We start from the raw sequence: 27472 nt of genomic DNA on the forward strand, positions 1-27472 counted from the left end.
GCCTTCAGCACAGGGCCTGATTCTGGAGACCCGGAATCGAGTCCCACATTGGGCTCCCTGCATGGAGCCTGCTTCTCCCTCTGCCTGTGTCTCTGCCTCTCTCTCTCTCTCTCTATCTCTCATGAATAAATAAATAAAATCTTAAGAAAAAAAAAAAAAAAGCTCCTGGGTGATTCTAGTGTGCAACAGTGTTTGTGACTGCTGACACACAGCACTCGGCACGGGGCTGCCACAATATGGTTGCTGGTACCTGTTTGCTACTGGGTAGCTGTGTGTGGAGGGCAGGGATGGCTGAATGGAGGACCCCACGGAGAGCGGGGTGCCTACCTCAACACCAGCCATTCCCTAGTGTTGCCTTATGGGAATAAGGCCTCTGCTCTTCTTCTCCATTTTATCAAAGAAGCCAGAAGTGGGCATTTTTATGTGAAAGTCATAAATGCAGGAATCTAATTTTCAAAAAAATGTAATAGAGTCTAGGCCAAATAAAACATCTTTGGCTTAAATTTGGCCTGATGAGCTCGTTGAGAACAGCCTCCCCTCCTCACTTCGCCGTGTTGCGCCACGACCACACAGATGGGTACCCAGTCCCGACCCCGGAAGGAAACAGCATGTTCACCTGCCATGGGGTGAGCAGGTCTATGACACCTCACTACCGAAGCAACATGATACACCTCCCTGTCTGCTTGTTCCAACCAGCTTGTCCTCTCTTTGCCTTTCATGGTGACAGAGTCTGATCTATACCTGGCATCTTGTATAAGGCCCAGAGTGTCAGCAAGTACAATTTTGCAGGTGATGGGGGAGGGATGTGGGAGGAGGAGGAGGGCAGGAAAAGCATGTTATAATATATCAAGATGAGCATCCTAGTAGCTTGCTCTTTGTTTCTTTCTCTTGTTTTTCTAACCAAACAAAAGCCCTGTTAGGAGAGTCAACGCCCTCTTTTTCAGAAAGGCCTAAAACCATTTTAAATATCTTTCGGGGTGAAAGTTAGATATTGTGATAAATATCTCTGCTCTGTTTTTTTTCTCATTTCAAGCACTTTGCAGAAGAGGAGTGATCTGAAATGCTCTCGGGCAACTGGCATGACGGGAGTAGCCAGGAAAGCAGCAATTAGGGAGTCTTGTTGCCAAGGAGAAAGAGAGAGGTGGAAACGAGTATCTCAACTAGTTACCTGCTGCCCTGCTCTGTTGATTCCTAGCAAATCTCTTAATGTGGATAAATGTGATGATGTTACTCTGTGACTGAAAGCCTCCATTAGGTTGAAACAGTTCATTTCTGGCTGGGAGGATGGAGGGGTGTAGGGGTTGGTCCCCACTCTAGGTCACTTTCCTAAGGGAGGCCAGGAGCCTGTGGGCCTGTGCTCACTCCTGTTCTGGCTCCTCTACCCTCCAAGTCCCTGGAAGGACCTTGAGGGAGATGGGCACGCCTGCTCCTGCTTCCAGAAAAATGTTCCTACCAGGAAGGAGCAACAGAACCCACCCTGTTTCAGTTTCTAGAATGGCCACCAGGGCTGACATTTAGATGTTTTCAAGCAGCACCAAAGTCCCAGCCTGCGAACCAGGTAGGATGCTTAAATAAGAAGAAAACCCACACTGGCTATTCTGGCTACAGAGGAGAAAGGAGACAAGAGGGGGCAGGATGACAGCTACTGCAAAGCACCCGAGGTCCTTCGTGGTCCAACCTCAACCTGCCTCAGTTGGCTGAGGTGAGGCCAACTCTGAGGATGCAGCAGGTAAGAGCTGATGAATTTCAACATTGGTCCATACTTATGATGAGTCACATACCTTCACATGCTGGTACCCCTACACCCATCTGCCACAACGTAAGACTCAAATCCAGACTCCTATGAGCTTGAGACTTGATCCAAGGGCCCTGTGATAACCTCGGGGTCCTTGCTTCCACTTTGTACCCTCCAGCTCAGTAATCTTGCAACCTTCTGTTTCTCTCAGACTTTGACTATGCTCTTTACTTGGCCCAAAAAACTGCTGCTCGTTCTTTAAGAGGCTTTGCTGCATGTCTTTCTGGAGACCACTGGCAGAGTCAGGAGACCCCTTTTCTGTATTGAAATTCCACTCTCTTTGTCCTTCTCACATGGCATTATAATGATCCTGTTGCCCATCCCTTCCATCTACACCAAGCACACCCTGAGATCAGGGCTGTCTCTCTCATCCCTTATGCCAAGTACAGAGCAGGTGGGCTCAGTGCTGCGGGTTTCAAGAATGGCCACAGTATTTGTAGATTTCCCATCCAGAGGTGAGGCCTATTCCCACCCCTTCAATCTGGCCTGACCATGTGACTTGCTTTAAAGAAAACAAAGTGGGAGAAGTGACACGGTGCTGGTTCCAAGCCCAGGGCTTGAGAGTTCCTGCAGCTTCCCCTCTTCATGTTCTTGACTCCCTGAACCCCCCTATGAACAAAGCTGGCTGGCTTGCTGGTAGACGAGAAAGCACTGAAAGAGAGCCAAAACACACTACTGATATCAGCCATCGCCAAGGTGACACAGTGGCTCACTGCAAATGCCTAAGTCCAGCTGAAATCAGCAGAACTGCCTAGCCCAAACTGACAACTCACAGAATCACGAACTAAATGCACAGCCGTTGTTTCACATCACTGAAATGTGGGTTTGATTTGTTACGCAGACAAAGCTAACTGATCCACTTCGTAAGAGATTGTTACTACGAGTGACACTTTGGTTGAGAATTCTAGGTGTCACCTCTCGTTTGGTCCAGGATTCAAGCCTGAAACTCAGAGAGACCCAAGCAGGAAATCCAGGAATCCTTACTCACCAGCATGCTCCCTCAGGTCCTTTCAAACAAAGATGCTTCCCACCCACCTTCACCAGTGACCACATTTACCTCCTTTTTCTCCCGCGAGCACGAGCGGCTTCTGTCACCCTTTCGCAGAGTCTGACCTGTAGCGGTTCAAAAGCAGAACCAGAGATTAAGGCTATTTTAAAACAGCTAGTTTATCACTGCAAAAGCTTTTTATTTGCAAACTGAATAGACGGGACCAATCATAATCAAATGATTTTAAGAAAATGTAGTCTATTATTATAGTGGGAAAATGGCATACTCTTGAAATAGACCAACGGCAAGGAAATGGTAATTCACACACTTACGTTATTTGACTGTAATGAACAAAGCCTCAGCTCTTTAATCTGGAACATTATCTGCACTCTGCAAGGGCTGGCTGTAGATTTCCCAGTCGAATTACATTTTTATTAAATTGTTTGGAATTATATAAAATGCCTTCCACAAAAATGCCTTCCACTGTGCACATACACATAACCTTTGATGAGTGCATACCAATGCGCTTCACCAAACCCCCAAACTCGCCACCTAGGTGATAGTACAGATGTGAATTAGCAGTAATCACCTGCATTTCCCATATAACGGGCAATTTCAGAGAGAATGCTGCTTTTCTTAGAAAACTGGAAGACTAACATTTGAAAGTACATATAAATTCAACAGCTCAACATCATAAGGTTTAAATATGCTGTTCCAAATGCAGTTTTCACAACTCTTATGAAAGTGTCCATTATAAAAGGATTCCTTGATGGAAAATTAATGGATTGCCTTGGTTTTAAAATATAAAATGCGAACCGCTGTGCACTGTCAATGTGTCTTCCAAATTATCCAGAGGGTGGCTATTTGTGAGAAAATCAGTACCACATGTCCTATTAGCCAAGAGTACTCCAAAGCAGGAGCAAAAAACGCTTAGTGATTATTTATGAGAGGTAAGAAGTGGGGACCCAGTCTCAGAGGAAAGACATTTGTCTCTGGATGTGGCCACTTGTGGTAGGTCTACACAGGTTTGGAGGATGGGGGGGGGTGGGGGGGGGGTAGGGGACCTCATAGCTGGTGATGAAGTACAAGTCAAAGGATAACACTCTAAGGAAGTGAGAATAAGGGGAAGAGCAAAGGTCCAAAGATGAACCTCTGGCAATGGCCAGAAATTTGGGGCCAATATTAATAAAGGATTTGGAAAAAAGGCAGAGGGAAAATTTATAGGAGACCCTGGATTATACAGTATCATGGTATAGTAGATGTCTTTTGGGTTATCTGCTCAGCTTATAAGGACCCTAAACTGCCTCCTTCTTTCTTACTCTCCTTCCTGTCCTCAGAGGTGAGTCCCCTGGCAGCCATGACTGTACAGAACCCCAATCTCAGTATGATGCCCTGGGGATGGACACCTGACCCAACCACAGTCAATTGGAACCGCAGCTCCAGGAATTTGAAATTAGTTGGAAAGACAGAGAAGGCAGAGGGCTAGAGCAGGGCTATCTCCATGCGTGAATTTTGACACTGTCAGCAGCCACCTGCCCTGGGGGACAGACTACCAGACCAGAGAATGCCAAGGCAGCAGAACAAAGTGATCTGAGACTGACTGCTTACCTGCCCTTGTATTCCACAGACACCCACTTAATATACCACCGAGGTGCTGGATGTCAACAGTGGGGGGAGGCTGTATGTGTGTGCAGACAGGGGGTGTATGAGAACACTGTACTTTCTACCCAACTTTGCTATGAACCTAAAACTCCTCTAAAAAATAAAGTTCATTAATTTAAAAAATTAGGGAAAAGACTCAGAATTAAGGATCAGGTGATCTGGGTTGTTGGGCCAATTTTATCCCAATCTCCTGATCCCCAAAGCTCTGGAAGAGGAACTAGGGTGGATGGCTCCCAGATACGCTTGACCACGTCTGGTCTAGCTGTCAGTGAAAGGACTCACTGTAGGCCCTAGGGTTGACCAGAGGAGATGGCATGCCAGGTGGTAGGCCACAGAGGGCAGAGCCAGGAGCCAGGAGATTGGCCTGGAGCTAGAAGGGGATAGAGAAGGGTAGAGACCAGGGGTCAGACCAGAGCATTCTACCAGCAGAAGCAGTGCCAAGGAAGAAAGATGACAACAGGGGCAAAATGGGCCTAGAATAAAGCTAGAGAGCAGAAGGAAAACAGAGCTAATCCAGGGGCAAATATGACAGTCCCCAGAGTCTGGCTGAGGCCCTTCTGGTGCTGGTCAGACCCATGCTTAGGGACCTGGTCCAGTGGATAGCTGACCAGTTATGGGATCTTAGATAAGTCACAGGATCCCACAGGATCTCTCTGGGCCGTATTTTGTACACCACCCCCTTTTTTTATTTTTAATACATTTATTTTTTATTGGTGTTCAATTTACCAACATACAGAATAACACCCACTGCTCATCCCATCAAGTGCCCCCCCAGTGCCTGTCACCCATTCATCCCCACCCCCTGCCCTCCTCCCCTTCCACCACCCCTAGTTCGTTTCCCAGAGTTAGGAGTCTTTATGTTCTGTCTCCCTTTCTGATATTTGCCACACATTTCTTCTCCATTCCCTTATGTTCCCTTTCACTATTATTTATATTCCCCAAATGAATGAGAACATACACTGTTTGTCCTTCTCCGATTGACTTACTTCACTCGGCATAATACCCTCCAGTTCCATCCACGTTGAAGCAAATGGTGGGTATTTGTCATTTCTAATGGCTGAGTAATATTCCATTGTATACATAGACCACATCTTCTTTATCCATTCATCTTTCGATGGACACCGAGGCTCCTTCCACAGTTTGGCTATTGTGGCCATTGCTGCTATAAACATTGGGGTGCAGGTGTCCCAGCGTTTCATTGCATCTGAATCTTTGGGGTAAATCCCCAACAGTGCAATTGCTGGGTCGTAGGGCAGGTCTATTTTTAACCCTTTGAGGAACCTCCACACAGTTTTCCAGAGTGGCTGCACCAGTTCACATTCCCACCAACAGTGTAAGAGGGTTCCCTTTTCTCCGCATCCTCTCCAAAATTTGTTGTTTCCTGCCTTGTTAATTTTCCCCATTCTCACTGGTGTGAGGTGGTATCTCACTGTGGTTTTGATTTGTATTTCCCTGATGGCAAGTGATGCAGAGCATTTTCTCATGTGCTTGTTGGCTATGTCTGTCTTCCTCTGTGAGATTTCTCTTCATGTCTTTTGCCCATTTCATGATTGGATTGTTTGTTTCTTTGCTGTTGAGTTTAATAAGTTCTTTATAGATCTTGGAAACTAGCCCTTTATCTGATAGGTCATTTGCAAATATCTTCTCCCATTCTGTAGGTTGTCTTTTAGTTTTGTTGACTGTATCCTTTGCTGTGCAAAAGCTTCTTATCTTGATGAAGTCCCAATAGTTCATTTTTGCTTTTGTTTCTTTTGCCTTCGTGGATGTATCTTGCAAGAAGTTACTGTGGCTGAGTTCAAAAAGGGTGTTGCCTGTGTTCTCCTCTAGGATTTTGATGGACTCTTGTCTCACATTTAGATCTTTCATCCATTTTGAGTTTATCTTTGTGTATGGTGTAAGAGAGTGGTCCAGTTTCATTCTTCTGCATGTGGATGTCCAATTTTCCCAGCACCATTTATTGAAGAGACTGTCTTTCTTCCAGTGGATAGTCTTTCCTCCTCTATCGAATATTAGTTGACCATAAAGTTGAGGGTCCACTTCTGGGTTCTCTATTCTGTTCCATTGATCTATGTGTCTGTTTTTGTGCCAGTACCACACTATCTTGATGACCACAGCTTTGTAGTATAACCTAAAATCTGGCATTGTGATGCCCCCAGGTATGGTTTTCCTTTTTAGAATTCCCCTGTCTATTCGGGGTCTTTTCTGATTCCACACAAATCTTAAAGTAATTTGTTCTAACTCTCTGAAGAAAGTCCATGGTATTTTGATAGGGATTGTATTAAACGTGTAAATTGCCCTGGGTAACATTGACATTTTCACAATATTAATTCTCCCATGAGCGTGGAATATTTTTCCATCTCTTTGTGTCTTCCTCAATTTCTTTCAGAAGTGTTCTATAGTTTTTAGGGTATAGATCCTCTACCTCTTTGGTTAGGTTTATTCCTAGGTATCTTATGCTTTTGGGTGCAATTGTAAATGGGATTGACTCCTTAATTTCTCTCTCTTCAGTCTCATTGTTAGTGTATAGAAATGCCATTGATTTTGTATCCTGCCACGCTACCAAATTGCTGTATGAGTTCTAGCAATCTTGGGGTGGAGGCTTTTGGGTTTTCTACGTAGAGTATCATGTCATCGGCAAAGAGGGAGAGTTTGACTTCTTTGCCAATTTGAATGCCTTTAATGTGTTTTTGTTGTCTGATTGCTGAGGCTAGGACTTCCAGTACTATGTTGAATAGCAGTGGTGAGAGTGATATCCCTGTCTTGTTACACCATCCCTTTTTTAAAACTTAAAATGAGAGGCTGAATCACCTCTGGGGTTGCTTTTCATCTCTCAGATTCTGTTACTCCAATAGGCAACAGTAAGAAAAACATTAAGGTGGGCCATAAAAACAACACATTAATACAAAGAACACAGAGCTTAGCTACTGAGATTTGAAAGCAAATCTCTCTACTGGAGTTCATTAGAAGCTGCTTATTCATTAAGTTGGAAAATAATTTGCTTATTTTCTAATGAAGATAATTTGCTCTAATTATGCACACTTGTAATCTAATGTCCCGTCCTCACACCACTGAGCCCCTTTCTCCTCTGGGCACCTTGACATGGAGGCTGCTCCTTCTTGCCAAGCACAGAAGGAACGAGATTACACTGGGCCTGTCTACTGCACAAAGCATCTCTGAGTACCTTCCTACTCATATCTCATGGTATTCTCACAACACTCAGGGAGGGAGATGGGAGAAGGTGACATTAATATCAATAGATGCTGCTTGCAAAATTGAGGGGTGTTCCCCTGCATTTTGCAAGGTGACCTGTCAGTTTCAGCCATGAGATGATAAATTAGGCCAAATGTAAATGATACATGTGTACCTCATATTATTTTTTTTTTAATTTTTTTTTTTTAATTTATTTATGATAGTCACACAGAGAGAGAGAGAGGCAGAGACACAGGCAGAGGGAGAAGCAGGCTCCATGCAGAGCCCGATGTGGGACTCGATCCCGGGTCTCCATGATCGCGCCCTGGGCCAAAGGCAGGCGCCAAACCGCTGTGCCACCCAGGGATCCCTGTACCTCATATTATAAAACAGACATGTGCCTGGGGAATGGAAAAAAAAAGAAAACCACATGAATGCATATAATATTCTCCCACTTAGGACTTCAGAGATTTTACCCACACTTTTTTTCCTTAAGATTTTATTTATTTATTCATGAGAGACACAGAGAGAGAATGAGAGAGGCAGAGACACAGGCAGAGGGAGAAGCAGGCTCCATGCAGGGAGCCCAACGTGGAATTCCATCCCGGATCCTGGGATCACGTCCTGTGCTGAAGGCGGCACTAAACCACTGAGCCACCCCAGCTGCCTTTATCCACACTTTGGATTTATTTTCAATGGTTAGAGGATTCTGGCACTTTGTTTTTTTGTTCTGTTTTGTTTTTAAGATTTTATTTATTTATTCATGAGAGACACAGAGGGAGAGAGAGAGAGGCAGAGGCACAGGCAGAGGGAGAAGCAGGCTCCCTGCAGGGAGCCTGACCTGGAACTTGATCCCAGGTCTCCAGGATCACACCCTGGGCAGAGCTAAAACGCTGAGCCACTGGGGCTGCCTGGATTCTGACACTTTGGTTTTACTTTGCTCTAGATGCAGATCATAATGCTCAGCACTACCATTCAGAAGGGAGGTGCGTCTTCCTTGGATGACAGCTTCTGAAGCCATCAGGCAAGGGAAAGTCAGTGTCAGAATTACCCTTAAAAGAGCTGAAAACCTCCTGTGAAGTACAGTCCACAGACTTTTTGTTCTTTGAAGGAAATTCTTTTTTTTCTATTTATTTTTTTTTAAGATTTTTATTTACTTATTCATAGAGACACAGAGAGAGAGAGAGGCAGAGACACAGGCAGAGGGAGAAGCAGACTCCATGCAGGGAGCTCGACTTGGGACTGGACATGGGACTGGATCCAGTGCCTCCAGGACCACACCCCAGGCTGCAGGCGGCGCTAAACCACTGCGCCACAGGGGCTGCCCTCCACAGCCTTTTATATCCACTGCTGTAGTTTACTGCATGTGTGAAATATTTGGTGCATATGGAAATGTACAGTACATGATAAAAATACATATGCCTAATATCATTTTATGGTATTTCTAACTAAATTATTCACATGGTAATTACTCTCTCTGTTTTTCGTGTAGTAGGAGAATGCTGGGGGTGGGCTTGGGGGGTTGGGCAAGGGTGAGAACCAGGCACCAAGTTCATGAATGTTAATGTTTGTGGGACACAGCTCCACTGAAGTGGACACCTACTACGTGCCAGGATCAACACACAGGCTTTATTTCTTGACTTTCAACCACTCCTGTGGATCAGGGGTCGATAAACTTGTCCTTTAAAGGGCCAGTGTGTAAATATTTTTTACCTTACAGGCCATAGGTTCTTAAAGTTACAAAGTCTCTGGTGCAACTACTCAACTCTGCCATCATGGCATGAGAGCAGCACTAGACAAATGGGTGCTGCTGTATTCCAAAAAACTTTATTCACAAACACAGGTGGTAGGCCGGACTTTGCCCCCAGGCTATAGATTGCTGACTCTTGCTTTAGATGGACTGTACTAGCCCGTTGGCCAAGGGAGAAATGAGAAACAAATGTTGAGGGGGTGATTGAACTTCTTTTTCAAGGTCACAAAAATGTAACTTGTAAGTGACAGGGCTCAGTGTGCTCCTAATGGCTATACCTACCTTTGGAAGGTATTTTGACAATATCCTCAAAAGTACAAGTGCATTTTCCTTTTGGGCTAGCAAGGGCACTTCCAGGAATCCACCACAAAGAATCCACCTCCACAAACAGGAAATGGATGTACAAAGGTACTCACTGTATCACAATTTGCAAGTGCAAATATTGGAAATGACCCATAAGTCTACCAGAAAGGACTGGCTAAATAAATATAGTGAATCCGCACAATGGTACAGAATACTGTGAAGCTGGAAAAATGAATGGGCAAGTTCCTTATACAAGAGATAGTCATATGTTAAGTGAAAAAAAAAATCAATAGGCAGAAAGTATATGCACTATGCAACCTTTTCTCTAAGAAAGAGGAAAATAAGAATACTCATGTTGGTTCTACTTGTTTAAGGAACCACTCAGAGCTACATGTGCAAGGGCAAATCACTGTTCCTTTTTATATTGTTTTTATCTTTTTTTTTAATTTATTCATAGAGACAGAGAAAGAGAGGCAGAGACACAGGCAGAGGGAGGGAGAAGCAGGCATCATACAGAGAGCCTGATGTGGGACTCCAGGGTCTCCAGGATCACGCCCTGGGCTGCAGGCGGCGCTAAACCGTTGCGCCACCGGGGCTGCCTTGTTTTTATTTTTGAATGATGTATTTGAACCTATTTCCTTTTGAAAAAATTAAAAGAAACTTAAAATATTAAATGTCCAAAAGGCAGATTCAAATTTTAAAAATATACAATGGGAAATGCTGTAGACTATTCCCATCAGAGAACCCACAAGAAGGTTTGGTCTGCTGGAGAGAGATAGAGTAGCCTCTGCAAAACGCAGCACCCCAAAGCTTGTTGGAGAGACCACACGGTATTTTAGGAGGACAAACTGTCTTCGTCTAAGAGACTGACCTGTACAATGCACGAGAGATAAGAATGATATGATGACAAAAAAATGTTTTCTGGAAATTGGAACAACAGTTTCTTGGCTAAGCCAATACGCTATTTGGTGACCTGCTCATTTATTTAAGGGCAAAGTTTCTGTGAAATGGCCACACAAGATGAGAAAGGAAAAAGAAAAAGGAAGGAAAAACAAGCAAAGGAAAACTGAGACCTGTCTAGACGGGCTGTCTGGAAATCGTGGTTTCCTTGTGCTTACTGAGCACCTACCTAGACAGCTTCTTCCCCAGGTCTGCTCTCAGGACTCCCTATCATACAAAACAACAGAGCCATGTGGCTCAGAGAAGTAAAGAAACCTGTCCAAGGTCAGAGCGAGGAAAGGGAAGAACTGGATTAGTAACCAGTCTGGCTGCTAATCCAGTGTTCACTCCACTCTGCTGGCACCCACCCACTCATCAAGTCCAGGGATGGAAGCACCCTGGGGCCCCACCAGTGTCATTACTACCCACCCACCCACCCCACACACACACACAGGTCTTCAGCCCCATCCCAGCTTCCTAGACTTCCACCTACAGCCTTTGCAAAGAGACCTATGGCAGAGTAAGGTGGCAGGGTGGGGACAGAGCAGCCTGGGGAGCACCTGCCCAGCCTAAGGGGAATCCTTATTTGGTTTTGTTGTTGTTGTTGTTGTTTTTTGAGAGAGACAGAGAGAGTGCTGCATGGGGGGGGGGGGGGGGGGGTAGAGGGGGAGGGAGGGAGGAAGAGAGAGAGAGAGAAAGAATCTTTCTTTAAAAAAAAAAAAAAGATTTTATTTATTTATGAGAATACACAGAGAGGAGAGAGAGAGGCAGAGGCACAGGCAGAGGGAGAAGCAGGCTCCATGCAGGGAGCCCGACGTGGGACTCGATCCTGGGTCTCCAGGATCACACCCTGGGCTGAAGGTGGCGCTAAACCGCTGAGCCACCTGGGCTGCCCAGAAAGAGAGAATCATAAGCAGGCTCCACACCCAGCACGAAGCGGAGCTTGGTCTCACGACCCTGAGAACATGACCTCTGCCAAAACCAAGACAGACGCTTAACTGGCTGAGCCACCTAGGTACCCCTGGGGAAATTGCTATTTGGCTCCAGCTTCCAGTTTCCATGCAGGAATGTGGGCCCAGTCTCACTTGGTTGGATTTTTCCAGAGAAGTCCAGTATTAAGAGAAAGCTTCTAAGTTTTAAATTTTGACAAGTAATTTAAAAAAAAATTAAAGATCTATATAGATCAAACAAAAAAGCCTTCTAGTTTCTAACCTAATAGGCAACTAGGCAGAAGGCTGGAGAATCTCCTATATTTACCTCGATGCTATGGACCATTTTTGCAGGGGAGGGAGGAGAGCTTTTTAAGGAACTCTCATCATAATAACAGAAATCTGTTAGAAAATTTCTGCTTGGAAGACAGGTAAACGTGGGCTCTGCGACACACTTTCAGATTCCTTCCAATTCTCCGTGTGCACCTCCAGGCTGGTTCTGGGGACTTTAAGTCACATTCTGTCGTCTGAAAACCCAAAACAATATCCCTGTCACTCTTCCTTTGCATTTTCTGTGTAACTCAAATTCCCAGGGCCCAGTTTACTGCCAAATTACCTGAGATAAACAAGTCATGCTAAGATCCTATTTTCCTTTCCAAACCCAAACAGCAGCTGGCAGCTAGAAATGGTTATTTATAACCTGCACGCTGTTATGCGCATTTGCTTGTGCATTTCTAAAAATGCTTAGCCATGCATTCTTTGGCTGCCTTCATAATTACATGAGAGCCTGGAGACAATGCTGTGTGGTGGCAGAGAGGGTAGATTGTGGGTCAGCCCGTCTGGCTCAGCTTCTCAGTACCTGTTTGGAAACACTGATAGTGCAATTCCATTTCACTCTATTGTCAGTGTTAAGATAGTACATGTGAAATGCGTAGAATGGTGCCCTGCACATAGTAGGCACTTAGCAGGAAGTAGTTCACTCCCCCGTAAACAGCTGACTGTATGTTCAAGGATCTCTGTGAGTTCTGTTGGACTCTGCATCCCAAACATATCTTGAATCTGTTGTTTCCTCTCCATCGTCCCTCTGTGAGGCCCATAATCATTGCAGAGTCACCTGGTAGGTCTCCTGCCTCCACTATTGCTGTGCTTTTCCCATGGAAGCCAACTAAAAATGAGACCATATCCCTTGCCTACCTGACCCTCCAGTGTGTTTTCCTCTGCATGTTTCTCTTCCTGTTCGAGCATGCTCATAGCCACACCCACGCCACACATCCCAGCAGCCCGCCAGTCTTTCCTCTGCTCCTTGGACTCACGATTCCTTCGTGTTCTAGTGCCTTTGCTCACACGGTCCTGGTCCTCTCCTGTTGGCCCCTACTTATTAATCACATCTCAGCCTAAAGGGACCCCCCTCCTCAGAGAGGACTAGCTCCCTCCCCCCTCCCTCCTTTTTACCTGCTGCACAGCCCCGTCTGATCTATTTCGTGTTAGTGTGGTTGTGGTTTATCTCCCTTGTCCCTAAATATGGCCACTGGCTTTTCTTATCACTGGATTTCCCACACCTGGAACAATGCCTAGAATGGATTGGACATCAGTGGACATTTCTGGAATCTTTGAATGAACGAATGAATGAATGACCAAATTTTTGAATGGACAGTGTTGGGAAGACAGGAGGCATGGGTACGAACTGCTGTGAAGACTTCATCTTCTCTCACAATGTATCTTCCTGACCCTTTCCCCCTGCTCTTTCTCAGATGGTGAAATGAAATATGACAAAGTGAGTTTAATACACCACTGGAGATAATTGGAAAATATTGATTCTTTTTCATTTGAAACAGTAAAGATAAGAAAATGCCACACTTCTGTAATCTAATCAGTGGCTTATGTGACAACATGCTTCCCAGGCTAAAATGTACTTTGCTTGACCTCTATATCCATCATACAAGTTCCTAAACCTGCTCCAACTACACACACCAACCCAACCCTGTCTTCCTAACCAGGCCCCCACTGAATACAAGTGGGGACACTGCGTTTGTCAATCTATGTGAGCTGGTATGGATGTATTCACATTAAAGTGTCTCTTGAGTATTTGCATTCCACTCACCCCTCCTCCCAATGATCTGCCAAGTAGCCCTGGAAAACACAGGAAATGATGCATGATCTCCCCTGGAATCCTAAAGAAAAAGGTATGTTTCTTCCTCTGACAGCTAATTTTTACTGAAAGCCTATTAAGTGCTGGGTACCATTTTAAAGGGCTTTAAATAGATGAATTCACTTGATTCTCAGAGTAGCCCTATAAGGAAGTCCTACTATGAATCTCTGTTTTATAATTTCAGAGTTCAGACACTAAGAGATGAAGGAACTAATCCCCTGAGGTCATGCAGCCTCAGAATTGGAGTCCCCTTGGTAGGTTTCCAAAAGCTCTGCTCCTTTCTCTCTTCCCCAGATGAGGAAGGCTCATGTAGTTAGTGAGCACCAACTCAAAAGACGTGAAGGGCAGGAGAGCGAGTCTAATCCTCTGCCCTGGTTTTTCAGGGTTGCCTTCTGTAGGCTTAAAATAAAATCTCCATCTCCAATCATGCAAGAAGCAGAACTTCCCCCTGCAAGGGCTCATTGGGAGGAAGGCTTTGTCATGGTTGGGGCGGGGGGCACTGGACAGAAATGGATCTGTGCCTGTTCTCCCACTTCTGTGGGCACATTAACTCCCCAGGCCTTGGCCCCAACATCTGATAAATGACAGCGGTCACACCAGATCGGAAGTTACTCACTAGCTGAATCCAGCCCACAGACATTTGTTGGGTCTCCTTATTTGAAAAAAAAAAAAAATTGTTTTTTCAGCTGACATCTACAGCTTGGGTGATTTCACATTTTAAAATCCTGAGTCCGGGCAGCCCCCGTGGCGCAGCGGTTTAGCACCGCCTGCAGCCCGGGGTGTGATCCTGGAGACTCAGGATGGAGTCCCACATCGGGCTTCCTGCAGGGAGCCTGCTTCTCCCTGTGCCTGTGTCTTTGCCTCTATCTTCGCTCTCTCTGAATGAATACATAAATAAAAAATAAATAAATAAAAATAAAAATAAAATCCTGAGTCCTGGATTCTTTTGGAAAACCAAAAGACATGGCAACACAGGGCTTGCACTCCTGCCTGGCATCTGCTGTCTTGAGCTGAGGACAGTAGCCCAGCAGACAGCATGGTGTCCTCTGGTTCCCAGCCCCACTGGCTGGCTGTACCCCTGCCACTGAGGTCAAGTCCAAGTTGTCACTTATCAGCAGGTCTGAGAGGTTTTTCCCTACAGTAAAGATGAAAGTGAAGGTCCATGTGTCCACATCTCCAGCAAAAGTGAGAATCATTATCATCATCGTTCTAACTGCAGTGAGCATGCCAGGTCCTGATCTAAGGGCACTGCATCCATGAATGCTTTTAATTTTTACAATAACCCCAGGAAGTAGGACAACTATCATCTCTATTTTACAGATTATGGAGGGATGGAGGAGGCTTCAAGGAATTAGCAGACGATCGAGTTGTTTATGAAATTGAGGAATATTCCAGGTATGCAAAGTATATACAGGTGTTGAAAGAATCTGACATAAAGCAGCATAACAAAATAGACCCTGGCCACGGCGGTCACTTATATTACCTGCCTGGTCCCTACAGGCTTCAAAACTTGTATTCCTGCATGGAATCCTTAGGGATCAGAAATCTATCTAGTTCCCTGGACGAGATCTGTTTAAGTCCTTTCTGGATCTGTCTGTGATTTTAGGTAGGTTTCTAAAAGCTATCTAAATAGTTTGGGGAAAATAAATAAATAAATAGTTTTGGATTCTTCTTTAAAAGATTTATTTATTTATTTATTTATTTATTTATTTATTTATTTATTTATATACTTAAGTGAGTGAGAGGAGGAGCAGAGCAGAAGGGAGAGGGACAAGCAGACCCTGCACTGACTACCAAGCCAACAAGGGGCTCGATCTTGGGATTCCAAGATTGTGATGTGAACCAAAAACCAAGAGTTGGACACTTAAGCAACCAAGCCACGCAGGCACCCCTAAATAGTTCAGGAATTTTTTTTTTTTAAGATTTTATTTATTCACAAGAGACACACAGAGAGAGGCAGAGACACAGGCAGAGGGGAAAGCATGCTCCCTACGGGGAATCCAATGTGGGATTCAATACCAGAACCCCGGGATCATGCCCTGAGCCAAAGGCAGATGCTCAACTGCTGAGCCACTCAGGCATCCAATAGTTTGGGATTCTTGAGAAAGAGCATATGTGCACATGTATGTACACGCACACACACACACACACACACACACACAGTGCATTGCAAAGCCACTCAGAGTTTATAAAGAGTGGGTGGTCCCTGCAGGGGTTCTGTGATTAGTGGCCAGGTATCCCTGGTGCTCCAACTTGCTGCCTGGTGCTACATTCACCAGTAACCCTCCTATCCTCCAAGGACATGTTAAGTCAGGAGCTATCTCCAGAGAATCCATCAGTTAACGGTGGTCAAGGTAGCATCAGAGTCAAAAATGAGGCAGGAGGGACACCTGGGTTGACACTCAGCAGTTGAGCGTCTGCCTTCAGCTCAGGGCATGATCCCAGGGTCTGGGAGAACAGGATAACAACAGGGGCTAGAGATACAGTAAAGGTAGCTAGGTTAGAGCATGTTATTAGGACTGGGTTGAAATACTCTAAAGGATAATGTCTAGGAACCATACTTTTCTCATTAGAGAAAGAGGAACCAGTTGAGATCTCTAGAATCTTGGCCTGTAGGCTTGGCTGCAAGGACTTTTACTCTGCCTGCTTTATGGAGACCAGCCAGCAATTCACTAAGGGACAGATCAGTTCATCTCTTTCCTGGTTACAATGTCAGCCCAGCAAACACTCATGTACATCTCCCTGTGCTAGTCCTTGTGCCAAGCGCTGGGTATACAAAGGAACCAAAGTGGGTGTCTATCCTCATAGAGGAAGAAACGCACGGAGCCCAGTACCTGTGAGACAGCAGGATACAGGAGGGGGCCATGGAATCCCGCCATGTGGGAGGAGTTAATTCTACAGGTGGCGTCAGTTACCGTAATCTACATTGTGGAGGTGACTTGAAAGGAGACAGCTGGCAGGGAATACAAGGGGGAAGGCAGGGAGGTGGGAAAGAATATGGTGTGCACAAGAAATGGCCAGCTTTCTGGAGTGAATGGGCAGCAGTTGAAATTTCAGATGCCTAGAGACCTGAATATTCAGGCTAATATTTTTTTTTTTTTTTTTTTTAGATTTTATTTATTTATTCACAGAGACACACACACACAGAGAGGCAGAGACACAGGCAGAGGGAGAAGCGGGCCCCATGCGGGGAGCCCCATGTAGGACTCGATCCCAGTTCTCCAAGATCATGCCCCGGGCTGCAGCGGCGCTAAACTGCTGTGCCACTGAGGCTGCCCCAGGCTAATATTCTTAATGCAAGAAAAAGGCACTTGCTGACCAGTGCCATCAGCCAGAAGAGGTCAAACTGTCATCACATGTCCAAGGCCAAGGGGTGACCAAGGTTCAGAACCAGGGCTTTTGGGATCCCTGGGTGGCGCAGCAGTTTGGCGCCTGCCTTTGGCCCAGGGCGCGATCCTGGAGACCCGGGATCGAATCCCACATCGGGCTCCCAGTGCATGGAGCCTGCTTCTCCCTCTGCCTGTGTCTCTGCCTCTCTCTATCTCTCTGTGACTATCATAAATAAATAAAAATTAAAAAAAAAAAAAAAAAGAACCAGGGCTTTGTGGGAATGCAGGCCCAGCAGGACCAAAGCACCCTTCCATCCAGAGACTATAAAGTCCAGGTTTCTATGGGAGATCACTATTTTTAAATATGGCAACACACAACAACAGACCCCGTTCAGTCCATTATAATACCTCTGGACATGAGGGTGGGTGGGTAGGTGAGTATCTAAACAGGAGACTGGAGACCAGCAGACCAAACAGGAGATAGGGGAAGGGAGGAACAATGCCTCATCCAGGAAATTTTTTGATTTAGGGTGCTGTGTCCACAGGGCAATTGTTAAAGTTACAAGGGTCAAGCTGTTGAAATCTGCAGGGCATCAGTTGTCTGTCTGGTGTCACTGAGGACAATGGTTACTTCCTTATTCTTATATAAAGTGAGCTGTAAACAGTACCAAACTCCTCCTTGAACTAACCATATTGCTCCTGGTAAGCCCTTTCCTATTTGGAAATAGAAGAGTGGCCACAGGGTCAGATTCTGAGGAGCCACGGAGGTGATCAAGGGGGCAGTGCCTTTTATTTATTTTTTTTAAAGATTTTATTTATTTATTCATGACAGACACAGAGAGAGAGGCAGAGACACAGGCAGAAGGAGAAGCAGGCTCCATGCAGGGAGCCCGACGTGGGACAGGATCCCAGGTCTCCAGGATCAGACCCTGGGCTGAAGGCAGCGCCAAACAGCTGGGCCACCAGGGCTGCCCAGGTAGTGCCTTTTAAACTGTGTTTGTTCTTCCACAAGACTAATGGGTAGGCATCACCCATAGACTCACTTCACTGAGTAACAACCTGGCCACAAACTGGCACAGTCAAGTTTGAGACCGGTCTTTGAGGACATGCTCTAGATATACAAAAATCTAGGGTGTACACTTTATTTGGTTGAGTCCTAGTTCTGCTACCTGCTAGTTACATGGTGTAAATGGGCCCAATGTTAATGAGCATCACGTGGAACTGTCTCAAGACTCAAATCAGATCCTCTCTGGCAGAAGTCGGCAAACTTTTCCAGGGAAGGGCCAGATAGTAAAGATTTTTGGCTTTATGGACCATATGGCCTCTGCCACAACTAATCAGCTTTGCCTCTGAAGCATGAAAATAGCCATAGATTGTATGCATTTATATGCAAGTGGGCATAGCCATATCCCAATAAAACTTTATTTATAAAAGCAGGCAGTGAGCCAGATTGCTTTGAGAAAGAGAAAGACCTTTGAAAATGTGATCTTCTAGGGACTCCCATGCTGGATTATAGTTAGCTATTGTTGACTGGCTTTCTCACCAGACTATGAAGTTCTTAAATGCAGAGTATATATCCACCCCCCTCTTTTTCTCTCAGATTAAAACAAAGAGAACATGTATATATGGCACACCATGCCACACAATAATCTGCAGGGATTTCCAAAATTGCCCAAGTTAATATAAGAGCAGGACTGTAACTTCAGGTAGCTACAGGGCGCAGGCAGGGAACACACGCAATGAGGGCGGCCAGTCAGGGAGGTGCTGTGGCAAACTGGAAAGTGCACCTCCCTGCTAAAGGGGTGGTCTCCATTTAGCTCCAGCTGCGAGGAAGCTGTTGCCATGCACAACTCTGATTTGGTGTTAACAGACTTTATTATTTTTGTTAAGAAAATATCATGATCAGATATTTATAAGAAACCCCTCAATTTTTCAATGTTGACAACTCATTCAAAAATTGCAAAAAAAAAAAAAAAAAAAAAAAAAAAACCAACTGAAAACAAAACAAAAATCATTATGGGCCAAGTAAGCATGACTGTGATCTGATTCATTCAGAGGCCCCCAACTTGTAACCTCAGATATAAAGAATTCATTTTCAAATTGGCTACATCTCTCTTTTTGTGTTTAAGGTGAAAAAATTCTTAACTTCTATGTTCAGAAAAATCAACTTAAAGAAAGTTTTAAGAGTAATATAAGGAGGGGTGTCTGGGTGGCTCAGTTGGTTAAGCATCTGACTCTTGATCTCAGCTCAGGTCTTGATCTCAGGCTCGTGAGTTCAAGCCCCATATTGGCTCCATGCTGGGCGTGGATCCTACTTAAAAAAAAAAAAAAAGAAAGAAAGAAAAGAAAAAGAATAATACAATAAACTCCCATCTACCCTTCACCTGGATCCAGTACTCATCTTGGTATCTCTGGATTCCAGCACACAGAAGGCATTGAAATGTAGGGTTACTAAATGAATGCCCTAAAGAATAAGCAAAACTTAGCGTGCCAAGTTCCTGTAAGCTAAAATCACAGGTTGGGATGGATACTGAGAACTAGCAAGACACAAAGAAATGAATCAGATTCAAAGGTGGGCATGAAGAAAGAAGGAAGGGAGAACAGACATAGAGACTACACAGACCACATGTTTATTTTGCCTGCTGAATGCTCGCTTTGTTTTATTTTCTTTTTTTTAATGAATATAAAGATCTAAATGTCATTCCTCTGATTAGATTCCCCAGAAGTTCCATATTGTTGCTGTTTTAAGGATTTTATTTATTTATTCATGAGAGATGCAGAGACACAGGCAGACGGAGAAGCAGGCTCCATGCAGAGAGCCCGACATGGGACTCGATCCTGGGACTCCAGAATCACACCCTGGGCTGAAGGCGGCACTAAACCGCTAGACCACCAGGGCTGCCCTCGCTTTGTTTTATTTTACAACATTTTTGGCTTGGTTTATTTTAAGTAGTCAGAGAAATTGACAAGTCACCGGGAGCCCACAGGTGAATACTGGATCAGAACAGAGGAGACCAGACATGCTGACAGCATACTTTCAACAAAACCTTACTAATTCAACCGTCACCCGTTTTGCAGTTTGGGATTATTTAGACAAGCTAGGCTAAATTTCATCTTGGCATTATTAATTCTTTGAGAAAGTGTACTAAGCAAATGAACAGTATAAGCGAGGGAAATGTTGAATATTTGCTCTGGGGAGAGCAAAAGCAAATGAACAGCTTTAAAATCCTTTCTAATTATGTTGATGTGCTGAACTTTTGTCTAATTATTATGTTTCCTTGAGTACTGAGTAGAAATATTTTTTCCTGAACCATCTCATATTTTAAAAGCACTGGAGGAAATGTGACTTTAACATAAAGGTGAACACTTCATAGCAAAAGACTCACACATTGCCAGTTTACTTTCAGGTAAATATAAAATGTCACAAGTCGGCTTTTCTTTTAAACAAACAGTGAGCTAATTACAAAGATTATTATTTGCTAGAGAGCTTCATCGATTCCCTCCTCCCTCTTCTGCCAGCTAAAGTTTGCCCATTTGCAGATAATGACAGCATTAGCTACCTCGTAGGAGTGCTTTTTATCTGCCAGGCTTGGTGTTAAGTGTTCATGCACAGTCTCATTGAATTCACCAGTGGATTACCAGATAAAACAAAGTATGCCTTATTTTCAGCTCTATTTCATTGACAGAAAAACTGAGGCTCAGAGAGGTCAGAGTACATAGCTGAAATTTGAATCCACCGGTATATAGCCCCCCCCCAAATATATCAGCATTATATCATGCTGTATCGCAGAGCCAAATAAAACTTGCCCAAGGTCAAAACCAACGGACCAGGAAAAATGTGAAAAACCATGGTGATTTGGACATACAGAATTAACCTACCTACAATCCAGTTTGGGTATTGTAGATAGATGGTAGATTCTTAAGCTTTCTGTAAATTTGGGAAGTAAACACCTTTTTGGTAAGGCCAGACTTGGCTAGAATCACAATTCATCATGGTATGCTTCACCCTACCCAACACATATGTGCCTATAAAATTGTTGTATCACTTACATTTTAAAAATTTAATAGAAAAGGGATCTTTTGAATACTAAATCTAATCTTAGGGCAAATGCTTTCTTAGAAAGAACAAGTTTTTCTTTTTTGTAACCACTCTGAAAATTAACAGGTTCCTCTATTGGGCTGTGATAATGCTCTAGGAGTGAAGGAGATGATGACAGAGTAACTGGGCAGACTTCTTAAAAATGGTCTATAGCGATGTTTCTCAAACTGTTTTCCACAGACCCTGGGAAGAAGAGGGGGTTCACAAGGACAAAACTATCTTAATCACAATTCTAAGATTTCTTCACTGTGTCAATACTTGCATTGATGATGGAAAAGCAGCAGTAGATAGAACTGCTTGTGGTCTGAGTTGCTACAAGGCAGCAGCACCAAATTGTACTAGCAGTCATCATATTATTTACTGCCATGTACTCACGATAAATCTATAATCATAAAAAAATCATTTTCACCTAAGAATATCCTTATGAAATACTAAACTAATTTTGTTCCATTTCATCCCACGAGTATACATCTTTTTAATATTGTGTGCAACAAAATGGGAAGTATATCAAGCCCTTCTGGTTCTGCCAAAGCAGAATAGTTGATCCTAGAAAACACTCATGTACTTGTGTGAGTTACCAGCTGATCTAGCCACATACATATAGAATGACTTTTTTACTTGAATGAACATCTAACAAACTATAGTTTATAGTTATACAGGCTTGAGTGTTTCACGGACATTTTCTCAAATATGTAAAAAAAAAAAAAAAAAAAAAAAAGTGAGTCTGTCCCTTTCCCCAAGGAAACTGACAGTATTTGTTGCCCAAATGAAAACTTGTTTCTACTACCTTGAGTTTAGCAGCTTAAACTTTTTTCTAAAAAAAAAAAAAAAGAAAGAAAGAAAGAAAGAAAGAAATAGACAGTGATATTAACAAATGTGATTTTCTTGATATTATATAATTATATTCCACTTGATATCACATAATGGAATTTGAAATGTCAACATTTGGAAGACTTAAGTGACTTAGTAAACCAACATTTTCCAAATGACCAATGCCTAATGTAATAAAATCATACATGAGTAAAATATCTGAGCAAAAGGGAAGATAAACCAATGGATTTTAATGTAACAGAGTACAAAAGTTCACCAATATGGTTTCAGATGGCATACTGTAAATACCCTTCAAGAAATCACCACTTGCTAGGTTTTGGTATGGTATCAAAAAAGAAGGTCTACAGTTATTTGAAACGGCAATTAAAATCTGTGTGAGGCCAGACTTTCTTCATGTACATCAGCCAAAAGATACAACAGTTTGGTTGCTGAAGCAGAAATGAGAGTCTAGCTATTTTCTATTAAGCCAGACATTAAAGAGATTTGAGACAATGTAAAATAATGCTACTCTTCCTACTAATTTTGGGGGATGTAGGCCTAGCTAATTTTCATTAAAATTATAATTTTTATTCAGAAGTAATGGGTTTACTGTTATTTTTTAAAGATTTATTATCTTTAGAGAGAGAGAGAGAGAGCACATGTGAGCATGGGGAGGGGCAGAGGGAGAGAACCTTAAGCAGACTCCCTGCTAAGTGAGGAACCCAATGTGGGGCTCAATCTCAACCCATGAGATGATGACCTGAGCTGAAACCAAGAACTGGATGCTTAGCTAACTGAGCTACCCAGGCGCCCCAAGTTTACTGCTATTTTTAAATAATTGATAAATGAATGCTTTAAGATTTTTTTTTCTCAGCTTTAATTTCAATATGGTCAATAGCACAGATACAATATACATAAAGCTCTTTTGAGGTAAGAGTATAAAGGTGTCCTGAGATCAAAATGATTTGAGAAAACAAAACAAAACAAAACAAAAACAAACATTTGAGAACTGTTGCTCTGTAGCAATAGATCACTCCACAAGGCAACTGCAAATGACATTTTATAGTACCTCTGAAGTACAAAGGGCAAAGTTGTCTTTTAAGTACATATCAGACTGTTCAATTAAAAAAAAAAAAAAACTAACTTCCCACACTGCATCAGGCGGATTCAAGGAACAAGTCCTCGGAAGTAAGGGATAGTGCTGAAATGAGAAAAATGATCCGGATTCTAGCACAGGCCCTCAACAGTCTGTCTAGACATTAGTCCTCCTATCTTCAAAATGAGATCAAAGTACCCTATTTTTAGATTGTTTTCAAAGGTCAATTCCATGATTCTAATCAGGGAACCCTAAATAGTGGTCCACAGGTGGCATCTGGCCATCTGGCCATCTGGCCATCAGACTGATTGGCTGTCATGGCATTTCGAGAAGTGCCCCCCCCCAACCCCCCAGAAAAATAAATCGGTTGGAGATGAGTGAGAAGCTTTCCTTTCCAAAAGGGAAAGTGATTTTTCAGTGACATCCCAATCCAGCCCACCAGACCTGCCCCTGCAGATATTTCCATTTGGAACGCCTGGAATGAGCTGAAGGGCCTCTGAAACCACTGCCAAATCTCCAACTCTGTTCATTTAGCTGAGTGTCTGTGTTTCTTAGTCACTCTGCCCAGCTTACTGGCCGTTTGACTTGGGGCAAGTTAACTTCTTTGAGCCTCAGTTTCTTCATTTGCAAAACAGGATCACACACACACACACACACACACACACACACACACACACACCATGGGACTCCCCCCCCCCTCCCCGCCCAAAGAGCTGTTGAGAAGCTTAACGAGGTGTTGTTGACAGCGCTTGCAGTTTTTGGCACTAAACAGTAGTGATTATCCACATCAGAGCTCAGGAGAGTATGCCCTGGTCCTCCCCCACCCGCCCTGTAGCTGATGACCTGGATGGCGCGTACCCCCATACCAACACCCAGGTTTCACCGCCCCACATCCGAGGAGGCCACACAAGACCCCCCTCAGACTTCTGCTTCTCCTTTCTACCCTAAAGAGCTTCTGAGCCCCCGGCCTGTACCGGGTTCCTACACCAACACGGCTCTGCACAGAGGCCAAACCACTGACCCCGCCCCCCGCCCCCCCCGCCTCCCCCGCCCCCCCCCAGCCCCTTCTTCCCATCCCGGACCCCCTAGTGGGGCTCCCTTTCCCTCTGACCAGAGACCACCCCGGGTCAGGCAGTAGCGACCCGGGGCTCTCTTGCCTGGGATTCTGTCCGAGGGAACCTCAGGAGAGATGAGACAATAGCCGCCCGACCGTCCGGAGGGGCCCACGGACACTCACCATCCATCCCGAGAGGCGGCGGTTCCGGGTGCTCGAACCGGAAGCGCCCTCTGCAGTGTTTGCAGTTCCCCTGGTTACTGCGGGGTTCCGGACCAATGGCGGCGGAGCCCCGCGGACTGAGCCCGCCCCCACGGGGCGTGACGTCACGCCGGCGCTCTGGAACGCCTCCTCCCCCTCCAGGTCCAGCCCCGCCTCCCCGGGCTGCCGCCGTCGTGCGCAGGCGCGCTGGAGGGCCCTCCGCGTCCTGATGCGCAGGCGCCCGGGGAGCTGCAAACTCCAGGAGCAATGGACGCGTTGGAGTCGTTGTTGGACGAGGTGGCCCTGGAGGGGCTCGATGGCCTGTGTCTGCCGGCGCTGTGGAGCCGTCTGGAGACGCGAGTGCCTCCCTTCCCGCTGCCTTTGGAGCCCTACACGCAGGAGTTCCTGTGGCGGGCCCTTGCCACGCACCCGGGCATCAGCTTCTACGAAGAGCCTCGGGAGCGACCCGACCTCCAGCTCCAGGACCGGTCAGCGGCCTGGCCCTGGGGGGGGACGGGCGCGGGGCCCGGAGCCCCACGGCGCTGGGAGGGGGCGGAGGGGACGAGTGCAGCGGCGGGAGTCTGATGGGGGGCGCGGGGAGCGGCTGGCTGGGAGGGGGAGGGGGAGGGGGTCCCTCGGGCCTGCTTAGAGCCCGGGCGCCTGATGGGGTGGGGGGGCATCTAGCGATGTCCCTTCCGGCCCGTTGTGAGTGCTTGGGTGCTAGTGAGCAGCACGGGGGGGGGGGGGGGATATCCCCAAAGAGCTTCAAAGAGTGGCGGGTAGGAAGTCAGATTAGATCAGGACTGGAGATCCTGGAGTTCAGCCTCCTTTTCTGGGGCATTCATTCAGTGCTCAACTAGAGAGCCCAGGGCAGCTAGAGATCTGCCTAACAGCAAGCTTAGCCATAATAATGATAGCTAGCATTTATTGGACGGTTATTATTGGCCTGATGCTGGAAGATCCTGTGCTAGGAGCTTGGAGAAACTGGACTCCTTCAGTCCGCAGCAGTGGGTGCTTTTATCTTCCCATTTTGCAGAAGAGGCAACTGAGGATTAACCTGTCCCAAGTTAAGTGAGATTATAAGTGACCAAGTGTTGATTAGAACACTCAAGGCAGCCTGTCTCTATAGAGTTTGTGCGGTTAACGTCGTGTTGTGAGAAGTTACCAGAGGTAATAATGTCCAAAGCAAGACTTAAAAGATTGGATTTAGGGAGCCACTTGGCAGAGTATTCTGGACGGGGAAGGGCAAATGTGGAAGTCTAAAGGGAGAGAAGTAAGTTAAGTGTGGCTGAAGTGTAGGGTGGGAGGCAGAGAATAGGGAATAATAGTTGGCACTTAGGTACATGCTTCTTGTGAGCTGGGATTTGCTGAGACCCTGACATAGCAAGTTAATTTTTACAATGACCCTAAGGAGGTGGATATTATCACCCCCATTTTCCTGAAGAGAAAATTCGGGCACAGAGAGGGTAAGTGACTTGTTCAAGACTATCAACTAGCAAGAGCAACTTCAACCAGAATTTGAATCCTTGAAGTTTGGGGTTACAGAGTCCTCTCTGTCCTTAACCAGATTGGACTGGAGAGGTAATCAGTGGTCTTTTAATCCACTTAGAGAGTTTATCCTTTATCAAAAGAACAGTTGGGAACCCCACCCCCAAAAAGGAGGGCCAGACTAAGGGCAGAATGTGAGGTTGAGAGATTTTTGATGTGGTTTGAAGGTTGGGGTTTAGAGCTGTTGGCCAAGAAAGAATTCACGAGAAGTCTTCGGTGCAAGAAGGCTTTCATGAAAGCACAGTGATAGGACCGGTGGGCAGAACGAGCTGGGGTTGTCAGGAGCCAGTGACTGATTATATATTTTCCGGTTGTGGGAAGTAAAGACAAACGGAGGCTTCCAAAAGGACTCTCAGATGCTGAAGAAGACTCGGGGGGACCCTGGAGGCCTAGCTATTGTCAAGCTAAGCTTGTTTTTCTCTTAGAGCATTAACTTTTACAGTTGGGAGCTTCCTGGAAGAATGTTATACTCTGCCTGCCTCGAATGACAATGGGCTGCAGGTTATAAAGAAGTTTCATTTTCATCTACATTTTCTTTTTTTTTTTTTAAAGATTTTATTTATTTATTCATGAGAGAAACCGAGAGAGAGAGAGAGAGAGAGAGAGAGGCAGAGACACAGGCAGAGGGAGAAGCAGGCTCCACGCTGGGAGCTCTACGTGGGACTCCATCCCCCGTCTCCAGGATCACGCCCTGGGCTGAAGGCGGCGCCAAACCGCTGAGCCACCCAGGCTGCCCTCTACATTTCTTTCTTGCCTTTGTTCTCCACCTCAGTTTTGCTTACTGTGGCACAAGTGAGAATAAATAAGAGAGGCAAATGGAATCGAGACTTATGGAGCAGAAGAATCAAGAGGATTTGGTGTGACTAGATGTGGGGTTATTAAGACAGGGGGGAATCAGGGATGATTGTTTTCTGGTTTCTGATATTTAGGTTCCTGAATGAATATTGATGCCCTTTACTGTTGGTGAGGAACACAGAGAGCAGAAAGGTGGTTGGGTCTCAGGGGAGGTGGGCAAGGTGCTGAATGTACTTTGAGACACACTGAGTTCAAGGTTCCTTTGGGTGATCCAAGTGGAGATTCTATTTAGTAAACATGTGGCTTCATTGGACAAAAGCAAGGCCAGAGGGAGGGACGGAGCTGGACATGGGCAATCATCCCATATGGTTAGGTATTAAAGCTATAGACCAGGATCATCCCTGGAAGAGGATGCAGTGTGACGGGAGGCCTAAGACATGGCCTTTAGGTGCACGTACATTGAAAGGCTGGATGGACAGGTAGAAACCATCAAAGAAGTCTAGGGAGGTGTGGCTGGAGAGGTGGAGGGCAGTAGTCCACAGCCAACTCCTGGCAGATGGTGGAAGATGTGATTTGGGAATGGAGGGTAAAGCAGTGCAGAGGTCACAGAGAAGGCGAAGAAGAGAGGGCTAATGAGCATAAATGGGATTTGCCCTTAAATAGACCAGCGCAGGCTGTGAGCAACATTTCTAAGGAGAGCCTCACAAACTTGGCTAACTGGATAAAGGAAGAAATGCAAGTCAAAGATGTCCCTATGGCATCAATACAACATAACTGGAAGAAAGTGGAAAGGAGGGACTTCATTGGAGGCAGAGAGAGGTCGTCATAGCTTTGAT

At 45.2% G+C, this 27472-nt stretch overlaps 2 protein-coding genes across 9 annotated transcripts in view; one reads left to right on the forward strand and one right to left on the reverse strand.

Moving 5' to 3' along the window:
• Positions 1–24399, reverse strand: part of KATNIP (katanin interacting protein) — a 193286-nt gene extending 168887 nt beyond the window's left edge. For 4 of the 7 annotated variants that reach the window (XR_012000598.1, XM_026011060.2, XM_072753610.1 and 1 more), the window contains exons 1-2: positions 24276–24337; positions 2853–2908 (exon numbers count right to left, since the gene is read on the reverse strand). Coding sequence is in view for 5 of the 7 variants with exons in the window: in XM_026011060.2 (XP_025866845.2) it covers positions 2853–2908; positions 24276–24282 (63 nt within the window). In the remaining 2 variants the exon portion in view is untranslated. Of the gene's footprint in view, positions 1–2852; positions 2909–24275 lie in introns of all 7 variants that reach the window. The other 3 variants (XM_026011061.2, XM_072753614.1, XM_072753611.1) reach the window with 3 other exon arrangements.
• A 45-nt stretch (positions 24400–24444) lies between these two features.
• Positions 24445–27472, forward strand: part of GTF3C1 (general transcription factor IIIC subunit 1) — a 72051-nt gene continuing 69023 nt past the window's right edge. Inside the window, exon 1 of one of the 2 annotated variants that reach the window (XM_026011059.2) lies at positions 24445–24781. In XM_026011059.2, coding sequence (XP_025866844.2) covers positions 24561–24781 — 221 coding nt within the window. In that variant the 5' untranslated portion in view covers positions 24445–24560. The remainder of the gene's footprint in view (positions 24782–27472) is intronic. The other variant, XM_072753615.1, reaches the window with a different exon arrangement.

The sequence above is a fragment of the Vulpes vulpes genome, chromosome 3 (assembly GCF_048418805.1).
Source record: "Vulpes vulpes isolate BD-2025 chromosome 3, VulVul3, whole genome shotgun sequence".
Taxonomy (NCBI): domain Eukaryota; kingdom Metazoa; phylum Chordata; class Mammalia; order Carnivora; family Canidae; genus Vulpes; species Vulpes vulpes.